The following is a 26,464-nucleotide window of genomic DNA, read 5'->3' as shown; positions in this document are numbered from 1 at the left end:
GAGGGCCGTTCAAAAGAGCCTCTGTCTGACAGTCATCAGTCCATCACATCTGATGACAACACAGACTTTGTCCTCAGTCAACCACACAGTACAACACACTCCTCAAATCTCCCATCATATATCATTTCACATTGGAGTTACAATGCTTCTTCTTCTCTTCTGCTCCTCTGGGAACATGTTTCATCTCCTCATCCTCCACCATCATCACCTCCACTTCCTTCTTCTATGCATCTCCTCATCCTCCTCTTTGATCCACCAACATTTCACTTCGTCTCCTCCATCATCTTCTCTTTCTCCTGTACTCTTTCATGATTTCAGCATATTCAGTCTCTGTGCTTTCTTGCTTCCTTGTGACTATCTGGGTACGGACTATTCAACAGGGAGAATCAATGTGGCGTACTCCACGTCTTTTGGCTCAATGTTGAGTTATGGTGATGCTTTCTCTGTGACCACATCACCATTGTCAGCTCCTCCTCGGGTGTGGGTCAAGTCATCTCTCTGCTTGGACAACCGTTATATATCTGTCAAAGGTACAAAGAAAATGATACGTCTCGTGCAGCATCTGCAACAATTACAACACTGAGCATGTTATAATATCTCTGTTTACAATATTTCCAATCATTTTTGATTTCTCCAGGCTCCAGAGTTATGCTCAGTGTGCATGCAGAGGTGGACCCACATGCTTCTAAACCTCAGTGAGAGGCACAAGGACGCAATTTAAATTTGTGTGGAGTTGTCCAAATATGGTTCCTTGCCCCATAAAGTGTTAATTTGCGTGTATTTGAAAATTAGCTTGAAGCAGCACCTGACTTGTGTGTCTGGTTTTTACACCATTAATGAGCTGTGGTAAACTACAGACACCTGCACATAGGCACTCACCATCATCATTTAGTTCCTTCACAGACATTTGCCTGGTTAACAACACATTAACTGCACACATGTTACATGCACAGTATTGGCAACATCCATATTGCTGACTTCTTTTATGACATCTTCTATAATCACTGCTTCTCCTTGTGGACAGATGAAGCATTGTAACACATGATGCTTAGGAGGAGATACAAGTCTGACCTTCATTCTAGACATTACCACAAGAGACATCATTAAAGCCACAGCCTCAAGGTTGACATACTACAAATCTGGACTGACTCTGTCATGGACCTTTACAGACAAGCCAGCTATTCTGTGACTGTAGCTTTATGTGGTTTAGTCTGAGTTGCATTACAAAACAGCACAAAAGGGAACTCTGTTAAAGAAGACGTGATAGCATATTCAGTACAGAATCCCAGAATCTGCCACTCTGAAAATCTCTGGAAGCTAATTTTTGCACATGAGTTGAACGTGGAAGGAATTCAGTTCAGACACTAAAGTTGCACTTGCAGTAGCTGCTCTATTCATGCTTCAACATGTGAAACTCATTCATCAGCTGTTTGTCAACGAGCAGGTCTAGAGAGCAGTCTGTAAAACCTGACTTTAGTCACTGTTTATCTGCTGATGCTGCAACTTTCTCACTGTCTCAACTTCCTCTTCATGTGCTGAATTTTTGGTGTTTATGATTAACGAAGGTTTCATGTCCATGTACTGCATGTATGATGTTAAGGGGATTTGTTCTCCAAGCAGAATTGCTGTTACTCAGGCTGAATGGCAGTTTTCAATCTGACTAAAATAACAATATGACATGATAACATGATCAATGGAAAATTAATAATTAAAACCTGTGAGAAACAAATGGGTTCATAAACAGATATCAAAAATAATGTAATATAGAGGACAGTTCTGCTGTCCACTAATATTTTAACAGTTGTATAAAAGTCTAGCTGAATGAACAAGGTACCAGTGGATCGTCTGGACTGGTCACCATCTCCAAGTTCATCCACTTTCCGAGTTCTTCGGTTTTCTTCTGAAGAAAAAAAAACATAGTCTAAATGTAATTAAAGTTACTGTCTTGTTTAAATGTTGTCACAAATAAAATGGATGGAGGGAAATAATGGTGTACTGTGGCTATTGTTAACCAAACAAGCAAATGACTGCAGAAAAAGAAGTACCCCCGATCACAAAGGCAATGAGGCTTCACACTTGAACTATTTTATGAACTGCAATCAGGCAGAGCAAAATAGAATAAAAATTGAATGCATGTGTAAAAGAGGAGGTTAAAAGAAGCAGATGTGTTTTAGTCAAGATTACGTACTGTCTTGTTGAACACGTTTGTTTGGATGTTGAGGTTTTGCTTTTACTTTGTCATTTCTTTTGCTGTGACACATTCAACAACAGTGTGACATGGTGTTTTACAGTCAGGGTGAGCTGTCGCTGGTTGACTGTGTGATTTGGACACAGTGGTAATGACGGAGTATCAGTCGTGGTTCTCCAGCAGGGGGCCATTCAATGGTTGGTATGGGGAACCCCTCACTGATTCACACACAGGTCAGGACCTCTGACTGATTCACACACTACAGAGTTCATTCTGGATCTTGGTAACCTGTGGGAATCATGAGCACAATCATAGAAAAATGCACAATAACTTCACAATAACTGGACTTCTGTATTATTAGTACAGTCTACTTAAGAGTCACAGTCACATCAGCATGTAGAGTCACAGTCGTGTTCGGTGTGTTGCTGTGCAGAGTACTGTCCAGATCTTCTGTTGTTCACTCAGAATGACAAGTGAAGATGATCCAGTGTTGTTGTGTAGGATTGTGTTGGAACTCAGTTTGGTCCAAGTAATAAGAGACGGTGGGAAACTATTCAAACTCTGCAGGTCACATTCTGAGTCTCTCCTCCCTTAACAGGTTTTCTATCCCCAGATATTTGAAGTGTTCTTTGATCTGTGGAGGTAATGTTATAGTTTAGTTACAGTTGGGATGCTGTTAAGATGAAGAGGAAAGGACACATTGAGGTGAACCTTTTAAAAGTCAAATAAAATAGATATCTAAGTCATGAAAAATTACAGCTGTAATTAATAACTATTGTAAAACTCATTTCATGTTGCCTAAGAACGTTGTAGACATGTAATCCAGGTTCTAACTCTTTATTCTGTTATCTGTTTGTTACCTTTCGATTTCTACATTGAGGGGCATCAAAATTCTCTGTCTAAGTTAATGATGCCATCTACAGTGGTAAGTTCCTTGTTTTAATGGTGTCTTTTTCTCTTCTTCTTTTTCTGGAGTTTTACAATATCCGTTCACGTTGACTTTCTCATAGGGTGTGTTCAGATGTTTTGTGTGCAGATGTACTGTCCAGAATCTTCTGTTTTCACATTAGAGATGAACAATGTGTCCATATCAGTGGGGTTCTGCAGCATTATCTCTGTTACATTTTGATGGATTCTTCAGAATATTTAGTCCTTGTGATAAATGATGGGAGGGGAAACTATCAACACTGCAGGTCACATTCAGAAAATCTCTTCCACCTTCACGCTTCTGTCTCCAGTGATTTCAATTTTCTTCACATCTTGATACAAACAACAATTATTACTTGTCATAGATCTTCTAAAAATGTATTGAGTGTCATACCAGAACACAGCTGAGACTGTAAAATCACACCAGTTGATAGAAAGTACTTTCACAGGTCACATTATGAGTTCTGTCGCCTCTGTAGTTGACTCCTCCTGTGAAGCTGACCTTACAGCTGATACTGGAGCTGTGGTGTTCAGCTGAAGAGTTAACGGTCAAGTTGAGCTGAGTCTCTGTGTGACAGCAGTACATTCTCAGTCTGGTAAACAGTGATGTTTCCTCTGAGGAGAGGTCATCCTCTGCTGCTCTTCTCCACATACCTGGTGTTTGTAGGAACAGATCCAGAGCAGAGACCAGGAGCAGTGCAGGTCGTGTGCTCTGCTGTCCTCTAATAGTGGAGGAATCATCACTGTGGGCTTATGGACTGACACCTAGTGGAAATTACAGGTGACTGATTGAATCAGCTGGACATACTCCATGCTTCAAGAAGAAATAAAGCACATCTATACACTACCACGATTGTTGTTTTTATACGTTAACAGAGCAGTGAGCTTGAAGGGTATGTAATCCATCTGCGCTTTCCATTCAGTCTCATTAACTCTGAGTATATAATCCAGATTCAGACTCATTCAGATATAAAATCATGATGCTGCAGTTTTCTCTGTTTCACTTCATGCTCATAAATATGACTCTGTCCTATGAATCCTGACTGAGCTTTTTCAGGTTTTCCCTGGAGTCGAATTTGATGTCTGAGTCACACACTTTCTTTTGATGTAAAAATGATCAATTGTACCACCACTATAGCGGGAGGGTGTAAAGGCACTAGCAGTAGTGAAAAGACATGGTATCACAAACAGAGTCCGCCTCTGCTGTTATGGTCCCTCATGAGACTAACACAGTAGCATCTATTGGACCAAAGTGTTGTTTTTAATCAATTGATGAATCTGTTAATGCAAATGAGGAGACAAATAAAAAGGACTGACAATATTTAGTTATTTTCCTAATAACCATGTTATTATGATAAGGATGGACATGATAGAAGTGCTTATTGCTGTTAAACAAAATATCACACCATCACAGTTTGTTAAGCCTCAAATACACATGTAAGCTAAATGGACAAAAGATGACAGTACTGCAGCTAATTGCTGCTAGGTTCATGGATTTGAAAAGAATCAAATGTTTATGTTAGCAGCATTACAGGATGAGAGGGAGAAGTTAAATTCTGTGTCAGCACTGATGCCTCTCACAGAGAAATGCAGGTACCAGGAAGTGAAACAAATTACCCCAAATTCGTGAGATGATGCTTGACACGTTCAGTCTCTTCCTCCACACGACAAACTTTAATGCAGCAAATGCAGCAAACATGTAAAAGTAGAACCAAAGGAAAGTCCACAGTTGACACCACACACGAAAGATGTTGCACTTTTAGTTTTTCAGTTGTTGTGATTTTAACACATTTTAGTCAGTCATGTGACTACCCCAACATTTACATTCTATGGGTATTTGTCTTGTTGTTATCTCAGTCATATTGTCCAGTTGTAGGCACATGTTCATCAAACTGGATTACTGTATAAACATTAACTTGTGACTTGTTCAGACTATCTTTAGTCCATCAGTCTCTGTGTGCAAACAGTTAACTCTTTTTAAAAGGACGACATTTTAAACCTGGTAAGGTGGTTTGACAGCTTGTTGTGTTTGTTTTTTTTTTGATTACATGGATTTCCGCTATATACTCTCCTTTCCCCATACCTCCTCTCACCTTTCTTTCTTTAACATCTCGCTTTTTTGTATTGTTTTCTCTCTTCTTGTCCAGTGATCTCTGCTGTTTATGCTCGAAGTCATCTTCCTCTGGTCACTTTTCAGTTTCTTCCTCTTTACGAGGCAATAAAGTTTCAGGAAGTTTCTTGGTGCACCGCTGAGCTATACTGCTCCACCACCACGACCAACCAGCTTTTCTCTCTTATGATTGACTGACTGATCTCCTTAAAAGGAAGTATTGTCAGTGTGTGATATTTTTTCTGCAAAACCAATGCCCACTTCTTCTCATGTAGTTACATAAGAGACTAGGTATCTTATTTTTAGATCGCTTGAAGGTTTCTCTATTGATACATTACTACGTCTGTCTCTCATGACCTGTGATGCCGGCTAATATTTCAAAATATAAATAGCAAATGATGATGATTTAATAAAACAACCCCCGAGACAGATGAAGAGCAAGTTTAAATAGAAACTGCATTTCCTTATTTCGCATGCATTAGCCACTTTGAAAACACTTCTGCATATTTGTGTGTCAGTGGCTTCCTTTTACATCACTTGAACAAAAACCATAAACTTTTGAAAGGATTCTTAGTTCAAACTTTGTCTGAATGTTAAAACTCTCACCACAGTGTAGAGCAGACAATATGGAGACAAAGCCAGCTGTCCACTTTATGTACTCCGTTATATGATGAGAGACTTGAGCCAAACATTCAAAGTAGACTACCTGTGATGACTAGTCTGGTATGAAACTGTTAACATAGAATGTTTGAAGCAAAACAGTTTTGTGAAATAACTGAGATATCATTGTTATATCAGTTTCATTTTATTTTATCCATATATCACCTCTATTAATCCAAACTGTCTTGAGACAGCTGAGCCTTAAAACACCAGAGCAAACTAAAACTACTCGATTTTAACTGGAAGAAACCTTCCAACTTCAGAAGAAGTGCTGCTCAGAAGAAGAGTTTTGAGTCGCCGGTACTGTCTGTATTCATGGGGAACGGGAGGTCTTTGGCAGCAAGATGGACTGTGTGTGCTTGATGGGACCCAGAGACAGTGTGAGAAGTGCTTTGGAGACCTGGTTAATACAGGCCACACCTTGGACACTGTTCCCCCCAATAGACTACCCTTTATTGTCATCATACAATGTGCAATGAGATTGGAGAGCTTCTCCTTTTCAGTTCAAAAACACGTACAAAATACTGCAAATAAGGTATTACCGTATTTCCCGCACTATAAGGGGCATCGGATTTAAAGGCGCACCTTCAATGAATGGCCTATTTTAAAACTTTGTTCATATATAAGGCGCACCGCATTATAAGGCGCATAGTATAGACGCTACAGTAGAGGCTGGGGTTACGTTATGCATCCATTAGATGGAGCTGCGCTAAAGGGAATGTTTCTGGTCATTAGCCTGGCAAACGAGAACTACAGTGAAGGACGACTTCTCATTCCCTGTGGTGCGAACATTTACCGTGCGTGCTCCCGTTTTATCCACAGTGCGGTTCACAGGAATATCAAAGGTGAGTGGAACCTCGTCCATGTTGATGATGTGCTCTGGCCGGATATTTTTTTCAGTAATCTTGTTTTTGCAATATCCGCTGAAAGTGGCCAGCTTTTCTTGGTAGTCTTTTGGCAGTTGCTGTGAAACAGTAGTTCGTTTGCGGATGGAGAGATTACGTCTTTTCATAAACCGAAAGCACCAAGAAGCACCGCCTTTAAATTCATTAATGTTAAGTTCGCTTGCTAGCGCTGTTGCCTTCATTCGAATAGTGATTGTACTGACACTTCTACTTGCTGCTCGCTGTTCAACAACCCACTGTTCGGGTTTGTCCTCCAACTGCAGCCATCTCGCTTTGTTCCCTCGGAAACTCTGTTTAGTCTTCTTTACTTGGCGCAGGTCATCTTGTTGCTTCCTCCACTTCCGCACCATTGATTTGTTAATGTTAAATTCTCTCGCTGCTGCTCTATTCCCGTGTTCTACTGCGTGACTGGTCGCCTTGAGTTTAAACCCTGCGTCGTAAGCGTGTCTCTTGATAGGAGCCATTTTGGGGTCTTTACATAAACACACAAATGGAAATGACACGGCACCCCGCCCATATATCCCACATGCACCACCCTTCCTTCACGGGGGAAAAAATCCGGCTGCTTCCCGTATTGCGAACCTGTTTGGCTCAATTTTGGGTCCAAATAAGGCCCCCCCGGATTATAAGGCGCACTGTCAGCTTTTGAGAAAATTGGAGTTTTTTAAGTGCGCCTTGTAGTGCGTAAAATAAGGTATTTACAAAGATTTACAGCTAAAGTTAAAATACTAAAAAATATTATAAAAATTTTTTATAATATAATAAAAAAATTACATAAAAAATATATATTGCATTTTATAACAAGTGTTAAAAGTGTTGTTAAAGGTTTTTAGAACAGACAGGATAGACATAACAAAACATCATGTATTACAATCTTTTTATTGCATTTTTCTATTTACATAATTTGAAAAGACATTCAGGGGGGAGATGGCTTTCGAAAAAAACATTTTTCATCTGTATGCCTGCTCAAAGAAACTTACGCCTCCAAGGGCAACAGCCAAACACGAAACCTCATGTCATAGCCCCCCAAGGAAAAAATAGTTTCAGGAGGGGTAAGCACGCAAGACCTCTTCACCCCGGGGACCTAATGGAGTCCGTATCGACGAAACGATTTACACCAGGTATGAGATTTCTTTGAAATCGATGAAGAAAAATGGGTTTTTTCCCAAGGCATGGGTAGACAAGGGGGATTTTTCTTTCCCCAAAAAAGGGGCTCAGTAGACAGAGTCAGTTTAGACCGATCATTTGTTTGGGGGGAAGGTCTTCTTAGGTTTGTGGCACGAACTTTCCTTTCTTGGAGGAAAATGGCTTTTTTTATACATCGTGCAAAAGGTTTGGAATCCCCTTTTTTTTCTGATCTTAAGCACCCCACAGTTTTGACCCACATTCATTAGCAAAGCCAGAAAAAACCTCATGCTTATTTCAAACCCTTTCATTTTGGTTTTCATTCCCTCACATTTTTTATGGAAGGTTTGATTTTTTCAATTCCCAGTATCCAAGCCCACAAAGCAAAATTTTACTATACAGCTCCTTCACACAGCAATACACACAGCAGGGCACACTATTGGGCCTCAGGGCAGGGTGTACAATCTCTCCACAGCCTTTTACACGCAATGAAGGATTATGGGCCTAAAAAGGGTGGTGGGTGAGAAAACCCTGCAAGGCTTCATCCCCCCCCAATCAGGGCCTACAGGGTGACAAAACCTGTACGTTAACGCTCCATTACACAACTGCTGATAATTAAACACAACTTGCATGGGCTAGGATGAAGGAAAACCAGTAAGCTGGGACCATCTCTTTTGTTAAAGAAAGGAGTAATAAAATTTGTCTTTAATAAGGGGGTATTCCCCCAGTGCTAGGAAGCCAGTAAGATCCGGGGGGGTGGATACCAAGCCATATAAGCACATTTAGGGACGAACAAGAAATATTCACGGGATTTCAGGCATAGACCTCACTCCCAGGGAAAGCGAGTTATGGGATCAATTTGGGTAATTTTTCCCCCCCAAATGTGGCCACTGACATAAGGGGGTTCCTCTAAAAAGGTTGAAACTTGAAGGAAAATTTTAAATTTTTCAAAAAACGGCAGCCTTGATGGGGAAACATACTGAGCTCCTAGTTTCAAATCTAACAAGGGTTTATGATTCAAGGGTAGACTGAATGACCCTTACTCATCAAAAAACCATATCACGACAGCCCCCCGGGTTTTAAAAAGGGAGGGAAAGGGGGAAACCAGATCCGGTTCAGGGAAACACATTCCCCTCAAGGCAGGGAAAACAGTACAGCAAGGGGGTGGAGGCCTGGGACTTTCAGGGGAAAAATCTTGACAAGCTCCGCGCAAAAAAAAAGGTAGTGGAAAAATTCATGGCAAAGGGAAGAATAAAAGCACTAAACAGGGTTCCAGGGTACGTGGTAACTGGAGAGTTAGAGAAAAAGAATTGTCTTGGGGAAAACGTGGGCCATGGGGGCTTTAGGATTAAAATTATTAGGGGTATTTATGAGTGCTGCCCTCTCTCCAAACCTAAACCCCTGCGTGGTGGTCAGTGGGGTTGGGGTGACTCCATCGGACACGTAAGCTTTTTGAGGGTTTTGTTGGCCAAACTTTAATTTAAACTCGTAAGAGGGGCCCACTTAAAAACCCCCCCTAAGTCGCACACTCCCTGTTGTTGGGTAGGGTTTGAGCTCTTTCTGTGTTACTTTTTTCTTGGCAGGGGGGGGGAGTTGATTAAGAATCCATGTCCCACATTTCTCCTACATTTTTTTCCCGGGGAGGGAATTAGCTGTGTTTAAATTTTTATTTCTGATCCGAGGGGGAGCATTTTGGGAAATGTAGTCGCATTCCCACCATGCTCATTATCTCCTCGGGCTAGGCTATTAGCTGTGTCCGGTTGTATCTTTGTTCTATTTTACAGAAAAAAGGGGAGATGTTTGGTTTAAAATGTATCACATGTCCCATCATCTCTATTGCCACTGCGCTGGGGGGCAGAGTACTTTTCCCAAGGGCGGGGTTTAAAAACTTTTTTCCCAATCATGCACAAGGGATTTAACATCTCTCCTTTATTTAAAAATAAAGACTTTGAGGCAACAGGCAAAGCTGTTAGGCGGTTTAAGGACAGGACGGATGAGTGGCAGATTTTCAAGCAGGTGGATGACTGGGCCAGGGAGAGCGAAAATCCGCAAAAATTCAGACAGCTGGGACAACTATTCTGGGCCTTGGGATGAGGGACCGGCTGGGGGTTTCTGGGTTTTTAAAACCCCAATGACCTTGCCCAGAACGTTCCCATTCAAACCGATGTACCCATACCACCCTTTAAGAGACTCACCCAGATGAGAACAAACATCCTGATCTGATGATTCAGACGGCCACTTTGTTCAATCATATAAAAACAACAACAGATACAACATAAACTGAGCAGACAACTCTCTACAGATGACACCATGAGGTTCAGTAACACTTAGCACATTCAGTGATAAAGACCACTGATTAGTTCTGTTGGCTGCTGTCTTTTACAGAAGTGTAGCTGCTAAACCACTAAGAACAGATGTTCAGATCATTGTCGTGTGATTTCTGTCACAGACAGTTGAGTGGTGATGGTCAAGTCAGCATTTTATGAGGTCACACTTTCACATGTGTTCAACACACATTTTACTATCCTCATATAACAACACAGAGAAATATACTGATACTGCAATGAAACCATTTTAAAAATTTCTTCAGTGCCTTTCATGCATGAGAAGACAGATCTATATATCTACACTATAAAAGCTGGTCTCAGTATCAGTCACATCACTTCAACATTACCTTAAATACCATCGGAGAGGAGTCTCTGCTAACTTCCTGTTCACACTTAAACATGTCACAGTACTATTTATGTCCTGCTAAGAACAGGCTCATATGTTGTCATGGTCAGTTACTGTTAACCAGTACATTGAAAATATGCTTTAGAAACAGTTAACATGACACAGTATCAATTAGAGTTTCAGAAATCTGGACCAGCAGACGCTGAGATGTTAGGGTGAGTGTTTTATGTGAATGGGAGCAAAGCTAAGCTAAAGTGTGCTCGCTTGACTAGTTTTAGATAAATTATGTGAGGGTCAAATATGTCTACATGTTTATGTGGATTAAATAAGACAGAAGCTACTATCAACTTTGAACTTCATCTGCTTTGCTCTAAAGATAAGGGAAGACATTGAGAGGAACACAGTGAGACACACATCAGGATGACATGCAGAAAGACCTGGTCAAATGAGAGCAGAACAAAGTGAGAGCTGAATCAAAGCTGAACAGACATAGATGTTATGCCCTGATATAGGTCAGAAAAGCGAGAGGAATAAAGAAGCAGCTTGTGTCTTCATTCATTTGTATTAAGCAATTTCAAACACATAGATACAGATTATCCAGTTCGAACAGTAACATACTAATTACATTTTCTTTTTACTTGTTTTTAACTCATCTGTGCATGTATTAATTAACTGATTAATTAACTTATTTGCATTAACCACTACAACAAAACAAAGACTCAAAACAAGTGACTTACACAGACATATCAAGAAAAATGCTAACAAATAGCCACTAGCTTTCTGACTTCTAGCTTAACATATCTCAACTCAGCCTGAAACTCTCCAAAAACGTACAACAACAATAACAAAACTCTTTCCCCTGACTCAGTAGACGATAGTAGATAGTATCTGAATAGAGTTTAATATTACTTAATCGACATAAAATACCTGATATGGATCAGAAAAGCGAGAGGAATAAAGAAGCAGCTTGTGTCTTCATTCATTTGTATTAAGCAATGAAGAGCAGTGCGCTCCCCCTGCTGGAAGCCCAAGGTATTGCTACAGATGACTGTTACATAGACACATGTTTTACCACATGGTCAAAGACTCACATTACAATGAGGCTGAGACAAATGGAACTTTATCAAATTACATTTTATTAAATGGACTCAAAAAGAAACAAAGCTAACAACTTTTTACTGTGCAAATAAAAGTGACAACTACAGAAATATTTTAACCAGTGCAGAAATATAATATCCATGAAATATTACATGCTGAAGTTGAACAGATCAGTTGAATGTGTACTCACTCACATGGTATGAAAAAACTTTAAATACAGACATTTAAACTAAATGAATGATGCTACCACAAACATCATTCACAATAATTCTCAGAACAAAGAAATAAAATAAAAAGTCTTTTAGATAAGCTGTTTTTGCAACAAGAACAGCTAGTTTTTGGTTTAAGCTAGTTTGTGTAATGACATGTACGTCCTGTCCCCTTCATTTGGATTCACCTCCTTTCTTGCGTTCCTTTGGAGAGAAAACATTATTTGTTGTCTGTGTTGTTCACTGATGGACAGAAAAGCCATCATTGATCTACTATTAGAAGGACTCAGTTCAAATCACAGCATATATTTTTAGTTTCTATTACATCCAGTCTGAGTAATGTATTCTGCCCTTTGTTGAATATGAACTGAAATAAAGGGAGAAGTCTGAACAGGCCTCTAAAGTGGTGAGAACTAAACACATGTCATGTTTAATGTGATGCAGTTATTAGAAATAAACATTATTTACATTCTGTTAGTGAAAGTTATATTGTGAGTTCACCTTCTTGATCTGTTTTGATGATGATAAGGTTCCTTTTTACTTCTCCAACGTCACTGCTGGCAACACATTCAACTTCAGTGTAACCATGATCTTTAACACTCAGGATGATGCTGCTGTTGACTGTGTGGTCTGACACAGTGGTCATGACAGAGTATTTAGTGTGGGACTCCAACAGTGGCCATTTGATGGTGGGTAGAGGAAACCCCTCAGTGATACACACACAGGTCAGGACCTCTGACTGGACCTCACATCTAGAGCTGCTTAATATCTTAAACAGACCTGCAAACACACAAGCAGACTCACAACATCACAGCAAACATGATGCCAACGTACTGGAGCTGTAGTAAGATGAGAGAACAACACACGAATCAACATAATCTACTTACAGGTCACAGTCACATCAGCATGTAGAGTCACAGTCGTGTTCAGGTGTGTTGCTGAGCAGACGTACTGTCCAGAATCTTCTGTTGTCACATCAGAGATGACAAGTGAAGCTGATCCAGTGTTGTTGTGTAGGATTGTGTTGGAACTCAGTTTGGTCCAAGTAATAAGAGATGGAGGGAAACTATCAACACTGCAGGTCACATTCAGAGTCTCTCCCTCTGTAACAGTCGTATCTTCAGTGAGAAGAGGTGTTCTTTTATCTGTGGAGGAAATGTTATGTTTTAGTAACAGTTGTATATTGTGAGTGCTGACATGAAGAGGGAGTTGAAATTCAGACATATTGCTAAATCATTTCAGTGGTGCCTAAGAACATGTAATCCATGCTTTTGTCTGTTCTAACTCTGTTGTTTGTAGTGATTCAGTAACTGGTTGGTAGGTTCAGCAGCTAAGCCTTTGACAAACACTGAAAGAAGAGAGTACATTAACTCTAAGCTTTTACTGTTTAAGCTCCAACACAAGAGAACTACTGCCATCTCACTGTCAGGTCAACTGAGTTAGAAACTGATAAAACAGTAACAAAACTTCGTGTTTACTCCTTTTCTTTCTTTTCTAATATTGTTTATTACATCTGTGTTTTTATCCAGCTAACATGTACGGTGTAATGCAAATGAAACTGGCTTACAGACAATTAATATTATAGTGCAACTATACATATATAATTTATAAAAAAAAATATTACATAACAGCTACACATAAGATACACAGTTTGTTACTTTTATTTCCTGCCTGTTCAGAATGCAACGTCTAGTTAACACAGGAACTTACAACACCATGGTGAGCAGTCTACAGTGGTAAGTTCCTGTTTTAATGGTGTCTTTTTCTCTTCTTCTCTTTTCTCAGTTCTTACATATCACGTTCACGTTGACTTTCTCCATCAGGGTGTTGTTCAGATGTTTTGCTGTGCAGATGTACTGTCCAGAATCTTCTGTTGTCACATTAGAGATGAACAAAGTGTCCATTTCAGTGTTGTTCTGCAGATTATCTCCTGTTACATTTTGAATGGATTCTTCAGAATATTTAGTCCATGTGATAAATGATGGAGGGAAACTATCAACACTGCAGGTCACATTCAGAGTCTCTCCCTCCTTCACACTTCTGTCTCCAGTGATTTCAATTTTCTTCACATCTATGAAACAAACAACATATTACTTGTTCATAGATCTTCCTAAAATGTATTAGTGTCATACCAGAACACAGCTGATACTGTAAAATCCAGCACAGTTGATAGAAAGTACTCACAGGTCACATTAAGAGTTACTGTCTCCTCTGTAGTTGCTCCTCCTGTGAAGCTGACCTTACAGCTGATACTGGAGCTGTGGTGTTCAGCTGAAGAGTTAAAGGTCAAAGTTGAGCTGTGTCTCTGTGTGACAGCAGTCACATTCTCAGTCTGGTAACCAGTGATGTTTCCTCTGAGAAGAGAGTCATCCTCTGCTGCTCTTCTCCACATCCAGGTGATTGTAGGAACAGATCCAGAGCAGAGACCAGGAGCAGTGCAGGTCAGTGTGCTCTGCTGTCCCTCTATCAGTGGAGGAATCATCACTGTGGGCTTCTGACTGACACCTAGTGGAAATACAGTGGACTGATTCAATCAGCTGGACATACTCCATGCTTCAAGAAGACAATAAAGCACCATCTATACACTACACGATTGTTGTTTTTATACCTTTCACAGAGACAGTTGATCTTGAAGGGTATGTCAGTCCATCTGTCCTCCCATTCAGGTCTCCATTAACTCTGAATTGATATAATCCAGAATCAGACTCATTCAGATCATTAATCATGATGCTGCAGTTTCTCTGTCTCACATCAGGCTCTAAAGATGACACTCGTCCTATGAATCCAGACTGAGCTTTTTCATCGTTTTCACTGGAGTGGAATATGATGTCAGAGTCATCACACCTTTGTTTTGATGGATCACATTTGTACCACACTATAGCGGAGGGTGTAAAGGCACTAGCAGTAGTGAAAGAACATGGTATCACAACACAGAGTCCAGCCTCTGCTGTTATGGTTCCCTCACTGAGACTAACACAGTAGCCATCTATTGGACCACAGTGTTGTTATAATCCAGTTGATGAATCTGTTAATGCAAATGAGGAGACAAAAACAAGGACAGACAATATTTAGTTATTTCTAATAACCATGTTATTATGATAAGTGATGGACATGATAGAAGCTGCTTATTGCTTTTAAACACATATCACACCATCACAGTTTGTTAAGCCATAATACACATGATAAACTAAATGACAACAGATGACAGTACTGCAGCTAAATGCTGCTAGGTTCATGAATTTGAAAAGAATCAAATGTTTAATGTTAGCAGCATTACAGGATGAGAAGGAGAAGATACATACCTGTGTCAGCACTGCTGCCTCTCACAGAGAAAACAGAGTCACCCAGAAAGAACAAACATCCCTGAGATGATGCTTGACACGTTTCAGTCTCTTCCCTCCACAACGACAAAACTTTAAATGCAGCAAATCCCGTAAACATGTAAAATAAAACCCAAAAGGGAAAGTCCACAGTTAACATCACACACACCTGAAAGTTAAGTCCTACAAGATTGATATGAACAACAACGCAACAGTAGAACATGTAGTGATGTTACATCCTCTAAACAGACAATTCAAACCGGGTGAGACTAGATTAGCCCCTGGTCTAACCTCCTCATCAAAGGTAGCTGCATGCAGCCACTCATCTGTTTACCTGCCCTGGCCTCATTTTCGAGGGAAATTATGTTTTCTTTTTTTGTTTTTTTCAGTTATTGTTTCCATTTGATACTCATATTTTCAAACTGGAAAAATATTTAAAATTCAAAACTATTTTTTTTGTTTTGAGCAGGTCTGAAGTTTTTAAGTGATTCATGAAAAAAAGTAGAAAAAAATTAATTGATACGATGTTAAAGCTGTTTTGCACATGTACATTCTTGCCACAAATGTGCCAAAGGGTGCAAAATGAAATCACAAGATTATAAAAAACATGTGAGATTAAAAGACACTGGATTTCAAAGAAAATTTGACTAAAGAGAAGAGTTCCTGCAGTAACACACCCAAAATGATCATCAAATGAAAAAAAAAAGTTGAAGAAAATTTACATTGGAGGTCATAAACAGGTTGACCATGCGTCTCTGCTTTTTTTCTTTTTGAAGAACTTGTGTGCTGATTAGTATAATCTCTAGGTGAAATTTCTAGTGTTGTTATCCATCCTTGTATTCGGGGGCCTTTGGGGCCACCAAAAAAATAAACGTAACCTCAGCCATATTGTCCATTTGTAGGTCACTGAATCATTTAATGATGTGACTAGTTCAGACTATCTTCAGTCCAACTCAGTCCTCTGTGTTCAACCATTTAAACCCTCTTTTTAAACAGAGACATTTTAAGCCATGTTAAATGTTTTTTTTAAACCTCTTTTGTCTTGTTCCCGTTCTCTCTCTTGTCACAGTGATCTCTGCTGACTTTATACCTGAAGTCATCTTCCTCTCCTCTCTTTTCAGTTTCTTCCCTCTTTGTACAGCAATAAGCCTTCAGGAAGTTCCTTGATGAAACCACCACAATGAAACAATCGGGTTTTTTCTACTCTTACGATTGACGAGTTTTTTCCTTAAAAGGAGTTCCTGTCAAAGTGTGATATTTTTTCTACAAAAAATAGTCCATCAACACAACACTTCTTCTCTTGTAGTTATTTAAAGACTGTGTTTGCAGGTCTTATTTTTAAACCTCTTCAAGGTTTCTCAGCTGATACATTACTACAGTGTCTCTAATGACCTGTGATCCTGGCTAATATTTCTAGAAATCTAAATACCAAATAACCATGGATTAAAAAGGACCTCTTGACAGATAAAGAGCAAATTAAAATAGAAACTGCTTTAAGCATTCCCCTATTCAGCTGCATTTTCCACATTAAAAACACTTCTGCATATTTTTTGTGTTGTGATATTTCTATGGTGCAAGCTCTGTTAAATTTCTCAGCAAAATAAATATAGTTCCAGTTAGTTGAAAAAACTCTCCTAAAACCACTGCTATTGACAGTATTTCTGAAAACCTCCCATTTGTAACCAAGGTGTTAAACTGTGACTATATTAGCAAAGAAACAGAAACAGTTTGGCTGAGCCATTCACTTGTATCTGTCTCCAACCCTGCTGAACTTTTTCAGATGTGACTGTGAAAAGAAATATGAAAGTGGCATCCTCTGTCCTGGGGGGTTGGAAGGGACTGCATTAAAGTTCCATCTAACATTTTTATTTTCATCATCATAAACCTGCATTTAGATTCTTTGTTTCACAATCCAAATGTTTAAACATTGTAATATGCCTGTCATCCTCAGAGAGAAAAGAAAAGAGCGGGAGAAACAAGAAAAAACTTCTATCAGGAGCGTACATTGAGCTAAAGGGAAACACTAAAAACTAATAATAGAAGATAATAGCTGATGTTTTTAAATGTGACAGTTTGAGAGTATACAAAGTGGGCCAAATAGATGCCATTCGTACTTGAGTAATGTTTATTTCTTTGCCATTTCGTTTCCACATCTTGTTTGTTTAGTTCATTAGCTGTTAAATTAACTCACTGATAAGTGCAGATACTCATAACTATCCTGGTTCATTTGGTTTGGCGTTTTATGTAGTTGAGATTCTCATCATTTTCAAAATTCTGTTAAAGAGTAATGACAAACATTTTTGATATTCAGTTACTTTATTTTCCGTTTCCTCATGTAAGTTACAGATCTTTGGGCTTTTGTTGGATCGTCCAGTCCAGTGGGAATTGTTTGTTTTATTGTTTTTGTGATTCTCGGGTGTTTCTTATTTTCTACCTAGGAAGGGTGTAGGGTGGTAGTTTTTGTTTAATTTTCTTGTTTTTGCACAAGTGTGGTTTCCACAGCATCAAACAATCAAAAGAAACACATAGAATATCTCTAAATGGGTTGATTTCTACAGCCTATTTTTTTCTCATCAATTCATCATCTATCTTCCATACCGTTTTAAATCCTGCACTAGGTTGGGGGGGTTGCTGGAGCCTATCCCAGGGCATCGGGCGAGAGGCGGGGTTCACCCTGCACAAGGCCCGCCAGCCAATCACAGGGCTAACACTGAGACATAGAACCTTTCACACTCACACACACACCAAGATCACCAATTAGCCTTTGGAGGTGGGAGGAAAAACGGAGTACCTGGAGAGAACCCACGCGAACCCAGGGAGAACTAAAACCCACCCAAAAAGGGCCTGAGCTGGACCGAACCCAGACCTTCTCGCTGGGTCTGCGCCGCCCAGGCCCCATTTTTTTTTTCAACTCAAATCTTTATTTATTTTCTTCAGCAATGACAAACAAATCACTGAACATGGGGTACTTAATTCACTACAGAGATTCAAGGCTTGCTAAAAGAAAGAAAAAAAAAGATTCATAGTCCGAGTACGAAAATAAATATTTAAATTGTAACATAATTATAAAATTATAACAAGGGGTACATACATTCAAAGATCATAAAGAGGACTTCAAGGATCCATAGAAATCATACAGTTTTCGATCGCTTTCTTATTTGTTTCCAGTTAATGTTTTAAAATATCATTTCATTCTTAAATTGGGGGATATTAGGTTTTCTTTTTTGACTATTTACATTATGTATATAAAATCTTCCATACAAAGTAAAAAGGTTTAATAAAAATAAGACATGTTTTTTTTTCAAAATAAAAAATAATATCTCTCTTTTGTAGGATTATCTCATTCAAACAAGTATTCAACCTCAATCCAGAAAAACCTAACATGTAAACAATCAAAAAATTAATGTGCAATTGTTTCCTTCTCAAGATTACAAAATACACATGAGTCTGAGATATCAGTTCTATATGTTTTGAGAAAGTGGTTTGTTGGTAAAGTAGGTGAAATAATTTTAAAATAAACCTCAGTCATTTTATTGCTGACAGATATTTTTTGTAGTAAACCACAACCATTTTCCAATTAATTCCATCAAAAAGACCACCCAATAACTCTTGGCACGAAAATTTAGTGGAACCCCTGCAACATAATCTAAAAAATTTTTTATTACAGTTTGATCTTTGATATTGATGCCTTTCCGTAGGAATCAGTCTTCAACAATGCTTTTCGTTAAATACATTGTTTCCCTTGTAACATCTTAACCCTTGTATGGATTTGGATAAAATTGGACCCTTTTCAGATTTTTACAAGAAAAAGGGTACAAGTATCATTTTTCTACCTGAAACTCAATGGGCCTTACTTATTTTTGTGATAAACAGTAAAAGAAAAAACAAACAAAAAATAGCAAATCATGCTACTATAACCCACCTTTAACCACAAACTGCCTCCCCCCACCCAAAAAACCCCCCCACACACACACACACACTTTTTTGAGCCACAATGTCCCCTGAAGACTTCCATGTATTTAGATTTGACAACTGGGAATCAAGACCTGTTAGACACGGGGGGACAAGTTGGCAGCAATCTGCACTGTGTGGTACCAGTGGGTGGACCGGCTTTCCCCGTCTTTATAACCCTGGGCCTAAAGAAAATGTGAACGAACGCTTGTGGGGTTTAGAGGCCGCTGCCCTTTCAGGCAGTATAATGCCCCCCAAAACCAGCAAGGTATAGCATCAAAATCTGGGGTGCCTGTGATGCTGTTTCATCTTATGCATGGAACATGCAAATTTATACAGGGAAACCGGAAGGGGGACTGCTGAAAGAAACCAGGGACACGAGGGTGCTACATATGTCACAAGGCCTCAGTGGCCACAACATACCTGTGACAATGTTTTTACATCGACAGCCTGGGACAGGGGCTTCTCACAAAAAAACTGGCAATGGGTTTAAACTGTGAAGAAAAGTCCAGTCCCCTTCCCCCAACTTTATGTTCACAGCCATAAAACTGCCTGGTATCTTACAAAACCAAAAAAAAAGGGAAAAAAAAGTGGTGCTCAAGAGCCTCTACACAGGGACGGAGCATAAGTAGTAGGTGGACCATAACCAGAGGGCATACTTGACTACAATGCTTACCTTTATGACAAAAAGAGTAGTCACGCCTTCCATTGTTAATTGTGTTCTAGTAGAGACTGATTGCAATCATTAAACATGTATGTTATCTCAATTGTTTGAAATTGAGATATAGACAATATATGTTAATGGTTTATGAAGTAAAAATTTATATTACACTTGTTTTAACACCCCAAATATGTCCTGGGTCAATTTGACCCGAGGGATACCAGAGGGTCCTAAAAGTGAAGACCATACAAGGGTTAAGAAAAATGCTGGTATTGCATCAAATGCTATACAATATTCTCGTGCAGGTATTGGAATACCAAAGGTCTTTAAAAATTCTGTGTATGAAAGTAATTGACCATTTTCGTTGAGCAATTGTGAAACGAACAAAATCTTGTTCCTAATTCCAATTCTCAAAAAAGATTGATTTGTTTTTATATTTGATGTTTGTATTGTTCCAAATTAAATGTTTGTGGGGAGAGAAATTATATTATAAGTATAATAAGAAGCCAACATAAAAGCGCCCGTCTGTGAAAGTTAGATAACCGAATCAGTTTATTTATATCAAAATCACATTTTAGAAGAAACTCTATACCACCGACTTTTCCAAAAATAAGATTAATTAATTAAATACCATAATCTTTATATTGGATATGATTTTTAATCCAGTTCACCTCGAAGACTATGTTAGATGAATGAAAGTCCAGCATATTTAATCCTCCTTGACATTACATAACGCATTTTTCTTCAGGTAGTGAGATTTGTTTTTCCATAGAAAGTTGAATAGAGTAGATACACATTGAATAGAGTCTATTTTTTTTTTTTACAATTGATTTGGGTACTTCTAAGACTTTCGCTGGGTAAACCAGACGTGATAGTGCTTCAGCTTTGGATGAAAGAACACGACTTTTGAGTGATAAATCCCTCATGAGCCACATATTAAATTTATTTTTAATTTTTGGAATAAGGGGTTGGAAGTTTGACTCTATTCTGCTTGATTTTTACAAATATTTATTTTCCCAAATAAAGTTACTTCCTCTTTAACAGGAATACCTACAATTCTACTGTATGAGTACTGCAAATTTAAGAGGAAAGAGGGGGCACTTTTTAACATTTAGAGTTAAACCTGTCACTTTAGAAAACAGATTTAAACAATTTATGATTTTTTAAATCTGCATTTTGTCCTTTAGAAAAATAGTAGTAGTCTTTCTAACAGGTGTGCTTGAGATGGCATAAGAGTGCATGTTAACACCTTTGACAACTTCCATTGCGTTTTCGGTTGATTCTTCACTGAATGGAAGCGACTTGCCTGCCTTGTTACCTTGGTTTCTTTGTCTTTTTTCCGCCATCGTTACCAAGCCATCAACACCCGTTGAAGGCCACTGTCTTCTTCCAGTACAAGTTGGTATTTCAACTTGACGGCAAAGTTGAATAAAAAGTCAAATTCAGTTCACAGTTGCTTATCCTGCCAGAAGGCGACAGGGTCAACAAGTAGTAACTGTTCCAAGTGAGCAAAGTACAGTTTTAAGGCGAGAAAATACTTTAAGTGAAATAGTTTTCCATCTGCCTCGGCCGCCATCTTGCGCGCCTCCTTCTACAGCCCCAGTGATTGACAGCTGTCATGTCACGCTCATGTCATTCAATGACTGGGCCAAATTTCATTGGCTGCTACAGGAACGTTTGAAGTGGTGGTGGAGAGGAGGACACTAAACAAACTGTTATCAATCATGGATATCCCTGACCACCCTCTCCACCAGATGATACACAGACAACGGACCTCGCTCACCAAGAGACTCAGACAACTCCATTTTCCCGTTTGTATTCATTTATTTTATAATTCTTTTAAATAATGTGTATATGATACTGTGTTTTTCAGTTATATAGTGAATATGGTGTAGAGTGCCTGTACATTGCTGCTGCAACTATCTATCTATCTATCTATCTATCTATCTATCTATCTATCTATCTATCTATCTATCTATCTATCTATCTATCATAAAAAAAATCTTGTCAAGTTACACAATGCCAGTTAGAGACAAATCCACCTATTTTCCTCTTTGAGTTCTTAAATAGCTGTTAAATAATTAGGGTTCTGGCTCCACCAGAGGGCGCTGCTGTGCAAGGGAGGATTTAAAACTTTAGAGTTTCTTGTGTCAAAAAGTTGTAGGCATAATTAATAAATAATAAACTTTGGCCCAATGAAATTTGTTTAATTAGTTTTAATTTGATGAAACACAATTCCCTCTGAAAACTTTTGTTGTGTAGTTGTTTTGCTGTTTGAGGGTTAAAACCAGTTTTATGGGAAAGATTTCAATTAAAATTATGATTAGGTTTGGGTGAGGCTTAGGTCAGGAGTTTAGTTAGATGTTTAAATTAGGGAAAAGGCAAGGAATGCATAAAACCAATGATATCCTCACAAAACGCCATGAAAACATGGTGCGTGGTACACTATTATAAAGCCAGAAGATTTTGTTGTTCACAGGCACTAAAACCCCCTGTCAAACTCAGCCAGGAGCAAGTTATTATAAAATTGTTAAAGAGGTGTTTAAATGTGAGGGGTTAAAAGGGGTTTGTCACTTTGAGTGACCACATAAAAAGCAGTGGAGGAGGGTCAAAATGGATGAAGATAAAGTTTATGGTAAGAACAATGGTAAGAAAAGCAAAGGGAAGGAATGTAGAACTAGAAAACAGAAGTACCGCTGGAAGCTGTATAGAGAGAGACATTAACACGACTTTGTCAAACAAGAACTTTTAAAAGTTTTCAGTTTAATTGAATGTAAATTAGTGGGAGCAAATTTTAAATGCAAAATAAAATATACAAAGAGAAATGTATTAACCAATGTAGAAATATTTGATTGTTAAAACACCCCCGCAGGGGAAGAAAAAAACTGTTGAAACTGTAAATGTAGAAAAAAACTAAATGAGTCCACCAGAGTACTAAAAAGAAAACTACCACACAATCATACTTTTTTTTTAATGTAATTCTTTTTTGTAAAATTAGTTTTGAGTAGGGCAATCACCTCATAATCTGAGGGTGGATCTGGTTTTTGTAATGACATGTACGTCCTGTTCCCCTTCATTTGGATTCACCTTCTTTCTTGGTTCCTTTGGAGAGAAGAGAAAACATTATTTTTTGTCTGTGTTGTTCACTGATGGACAGAAAAGCCATCATTGATAAAGGCAACTGGACTGTGTTTGCTTCTTGAAGACGTGTTTTTCCCAAACAGCTCTAACTGACTGTTTACTGCTGAGTCCCAGCTTTTTATTTATGGCCAATTAATCCATGAAATGAAAGTCACATGACTAAGGGCCCGCAACAAGCTCAGTTTTCTTCCAATTTAAGGGGTTCAGGGCAGACTGAGAATTAAACTGTTCACATTTAACAATTTTATTTGAAGAGCCTTCAAAAAAATGAATAAAAGATGGATTAAATTACCAAAGTCCCAGTAAAGCAATTATGAAGAGGACATTAAAACTGATAGAAGAACCACAACAGCCCAGGAAAAGGGCTCCACTGTAAAAATCCAAGATGTCTCAGCAGACCCCACTTTAGAAGGACTCAGGTTCAAATCACAGCATATATTTTTAGTTTCTATTACATCCAGTCTGAGTAATGTATTCTGCCCTTTGTTGAATATGAACTGAAATAAAGGGAGAAGTCTGAACAGGCCTCTAAAGTGGTGAGAACTAAACACATGTCATGTTTTATGTGATGCAGTTATTAGAAATAAAACATTATTTACATTCTGTTAGTGAAAGTTATATTGTGAGTTCACCTTCTTGATCTGTTTTGATGATGACAAGGTTCCTTTTTACTTCTCCAACGTCACTGCTGGCAACACATTCAACTTCAGTGTAACCATGATCTTTAACACTCAGGATGATGCTGCTGTTGACTGTGTGGTCTGACACAGTGGTCATGACAGAGTATTTAGTGTGGGACTCCAACAGTGGCCATTTGATGGTGGGTAGAGGAAACCCCTCAGTGATACACACACAGGTCAGGACCTCTGACTGGACCTCACATCTAGAGCTGCTTAATATCTTAAACAGACCTGCAAACACACAAGCAGACTCACAACATCACAGCAAACATGATCCCAACGTACTGGAGCTGTAGCAAGATGAGAGAACAACACACGAATCAACACAATCTACTTACAAGTCACAGTCACATCAGCATGTAGAGTCACAGTCGTGTTCAGGTGTGTTGCTGTGCAGACGTACTGTCCAGAATCTTCTGTTGTCACATCAGAGATGACAAGTGAAGCTGATCCAGTGTTGTTGTGTAGGATTGTGTTGGAACTCAGTTTGGTCCAAGTAATAAGAGACGGAGGGAAACTATCAACACTGCAGGTCACATTCAGAGTCTCTCCCTCCTTAACAGTTCTATCCCCAGATATTTGAAGTGTTCTTTGATCTGTGGAGGAAATGTTATATTTTAGTTACAGTTGTAGCATGATGTTAAGATGAAGAGGGAGAGAACACATTGAGGTGAACCTTTTAAAAGTCAAATAAAATAGATATCTAAGTCATTGAAAATTACAGCTGTTAATTCATAAATATTGTAGAAATCATTTCATTGTTGCCTAAGAACGTTGTAGAACATGTAATCCAGGTTCTAACTCTTTATTCTTTACTCCTGTTTTGGTACCTTTCGATTTCTACCACTTGAGGGCATCAAAATTCTCTGTCTAAGTTAATGATGCCGTCTACAGTGGTAAGTTCCTGTTTTAATGGTGTCTTTTTCTCTTCTTCTCTTTTCTCAGTTCTTACATATCACGTTCACGTTGACTTTCTCCATCAGGGTGTTGTTCAGATGTTTTGCTGTGCAGATGTACTGTCCAGAATCTTCTGTTGTCACATTAGAGATGAACAAAGTGTTCATATCAGTGTTGTTCTGCAGATTATCTCCTGTTACATTTTGAATGGATTCTTCAGAATATTTAGTCCATGTGATAAATGATGGAGGGAAACTATCAACACTGCAGGTCACATTCAGAGTCTCTCCCTCCTTCACACTTCTGTCTCCAGTGATTTCAATTTTCTTCACATCTATGAAACAAACAACATATTACTTGTTCATAGATCTTTCTAAAATGTATTAGAGTCATACCAGAACACAGCTGATACTGTAAAATCCAGCACAGTTGATAGAAAGTACTCACAGGTCACATTAAGAGTTACTGTCTCCTCTGTAGTTGCTCCTCCTGTGAAGCTGACCTTACAGCTGATACTGGAGCCGTGGTGTTCAGCTGAAGAGTTAAAGGTCAAAGTTGAGCTGTGTCTCTGTGTGACAGCAGTCACATCCTCAGTCTGGTAACCAGTGATGTTTCCTCTGAGAAGAGAGTCATCTTCTGCTGCTCTTCTCCACATCCAGGTGATTGTAGGAACAGATCCAGAGCAGAGACCAGGAGCAGTGCAGGTCAGTGTGCTCTGCTGTCCCTCTATCAGTGGAGGAATCATCACTGTGGGCTTCTGACTGACACCTAGTGGAAATACAGTGGACTGATTCAATCAGCTGGACATACTCCATGCTTCAAGAAGACAATAAAGCACCATCGATACACTACACAATTGTTGTTTTTATACCTTTAACAGAGACAGATGATCTTGAAGGGTATGTAAATCCATCTGTCCTCCCATTCAGGTCTCCATTAACTCTGAGTTGATATAATCCAGAATCAGACTCATTCAGATCATTAATCATGATGCTGCAGTTTCTCTGTCTCACATCAGGCTCTAAAGATGACACTCGTCCTATGAATCCAGACTGAGCTTTTTCATTGTTTTTCCTGGAGTGGAATATGATGTCAGAGTCATCACACCTTTCTTTTGATGGATCACATTTGTACCACACTATAGCGGAGGGTGTAAAGGCATAACCAGTAGTGAAAGAACATGGTATCACAACACAGAGTCCAGCCTCTGCTGTTATGGTTCCCTCACTGAGACTAACACAGTAGCCATCTATTGGACCACAGTGTTGTTTTAATCCAGTTGATGAGTCTGTTAATGCAAATGAGGAGACAAAAACAAGGACAGACAATATTTAGTTATTTCTAATAAACCATGTTATTATGAAAAGTGATGGACATGATAGGAAGCTGCTTATTGCTGTTAAACACATATCACACCATCACAGTTTGTTAAGCCATAATCCCACATGATAAGCTAAATGACAAAATGACGTACTGCAGCTAAATGTTTGTTTGGGTTTCATGGATTTAAAAAAAGAAATCAAATGTTTAATGTTAGCAGCATTACAGGATGAAAGGAGAAGATACAACCTGTGTCAGCACTTCTGCCTCTCACAGAGAAAAACAGAGTCACCCAGAAGAGAACAAACATCCTGAGATGATGCTTGACACGTTCAGTCTCTTCCTCCACACGAACAAACTTTTTAAAGCGCAATGCGAAACATGTAAAATTAGAACCAAAGGAAAGTCCAAGTTTAACACACACACATGTCACTTTATTCAGATGTTTGATTTTTAACACAAGTAGCATGTAGATAAAACTTTAAATACAATTTAACGTTTGTGTTACCAGTTATTGTTCCATTTAAAAGGGACCTGAAACACAACTTATTCTGGTTTACTAAATGGCTAGTTCAGAATCTTAGTCCTTTTTTTTTTTC

At 38.8% G+C, this 26,464-nt stretch overlaps 1 protein-coding gene across 2 annotated transcripts in view; it reads right to left on the bottom strand.

Moving 5' to 3' along the window:
• The window catches only part of LOC125017049 (hemicentin-1-like), a 76,868-nt gene extending 50,649 nt beyond the window's left edge, over positions 1-26,219 (bottom strand). For both annotated transcript variants that reach the window (XM_047599893.1, XM_047599894.1), the window contains exons 1-6: positions 26,115-26,219; positions 25,417-25,833; positions 24,993-25,313; positions 24,601-24,879; positions 23,987-24,244; positions 23,601-23,879 (exon numbers count right to left, since the gene is read on the bottom strand). In XM_047599893.1, coding sequence (XP_047455849.1) covers positions 23,601-23,879; positions 23,987-24,244; positions 24,601-24,879; positions 24,993-25,313; positions 25,417-25,833; positions 26,115-26,175 — 1,615 coding nt within the window. In that variant the 5' untranslated portion in view covers positions 26,176-26,219. The remainder of the gene's footprint in view (positions 1-23,600; positions 23,880-23,986; positions 24,245-24,600; positions 24,880-24,992; positions 25,314-25,416; positions 25,834-26,114) is intronic.
• Between the last annotated feature and the right edge of the window lie 245 nt (positions 26,220-26,464).

This window comes from Mugil cephalus, chromosome 11 (assembly GCF_022458985.1).
Source record: "Mugil cephalus isolate CIBA_MC_2020 chromosome 11, CIBA_Mcephalus_1.1, whole genome shotgun sequence".
NCBI lineage: Eukaryota > Metazoa > Chordata > Actinopteri > Mugiliformes > Mugilidae > Mugil > Mugil cephalus.
Note: the sequence above shows the minus strand (reverse complement) of the source record. Positions and strands in the feature narration are given on the sequence as shown.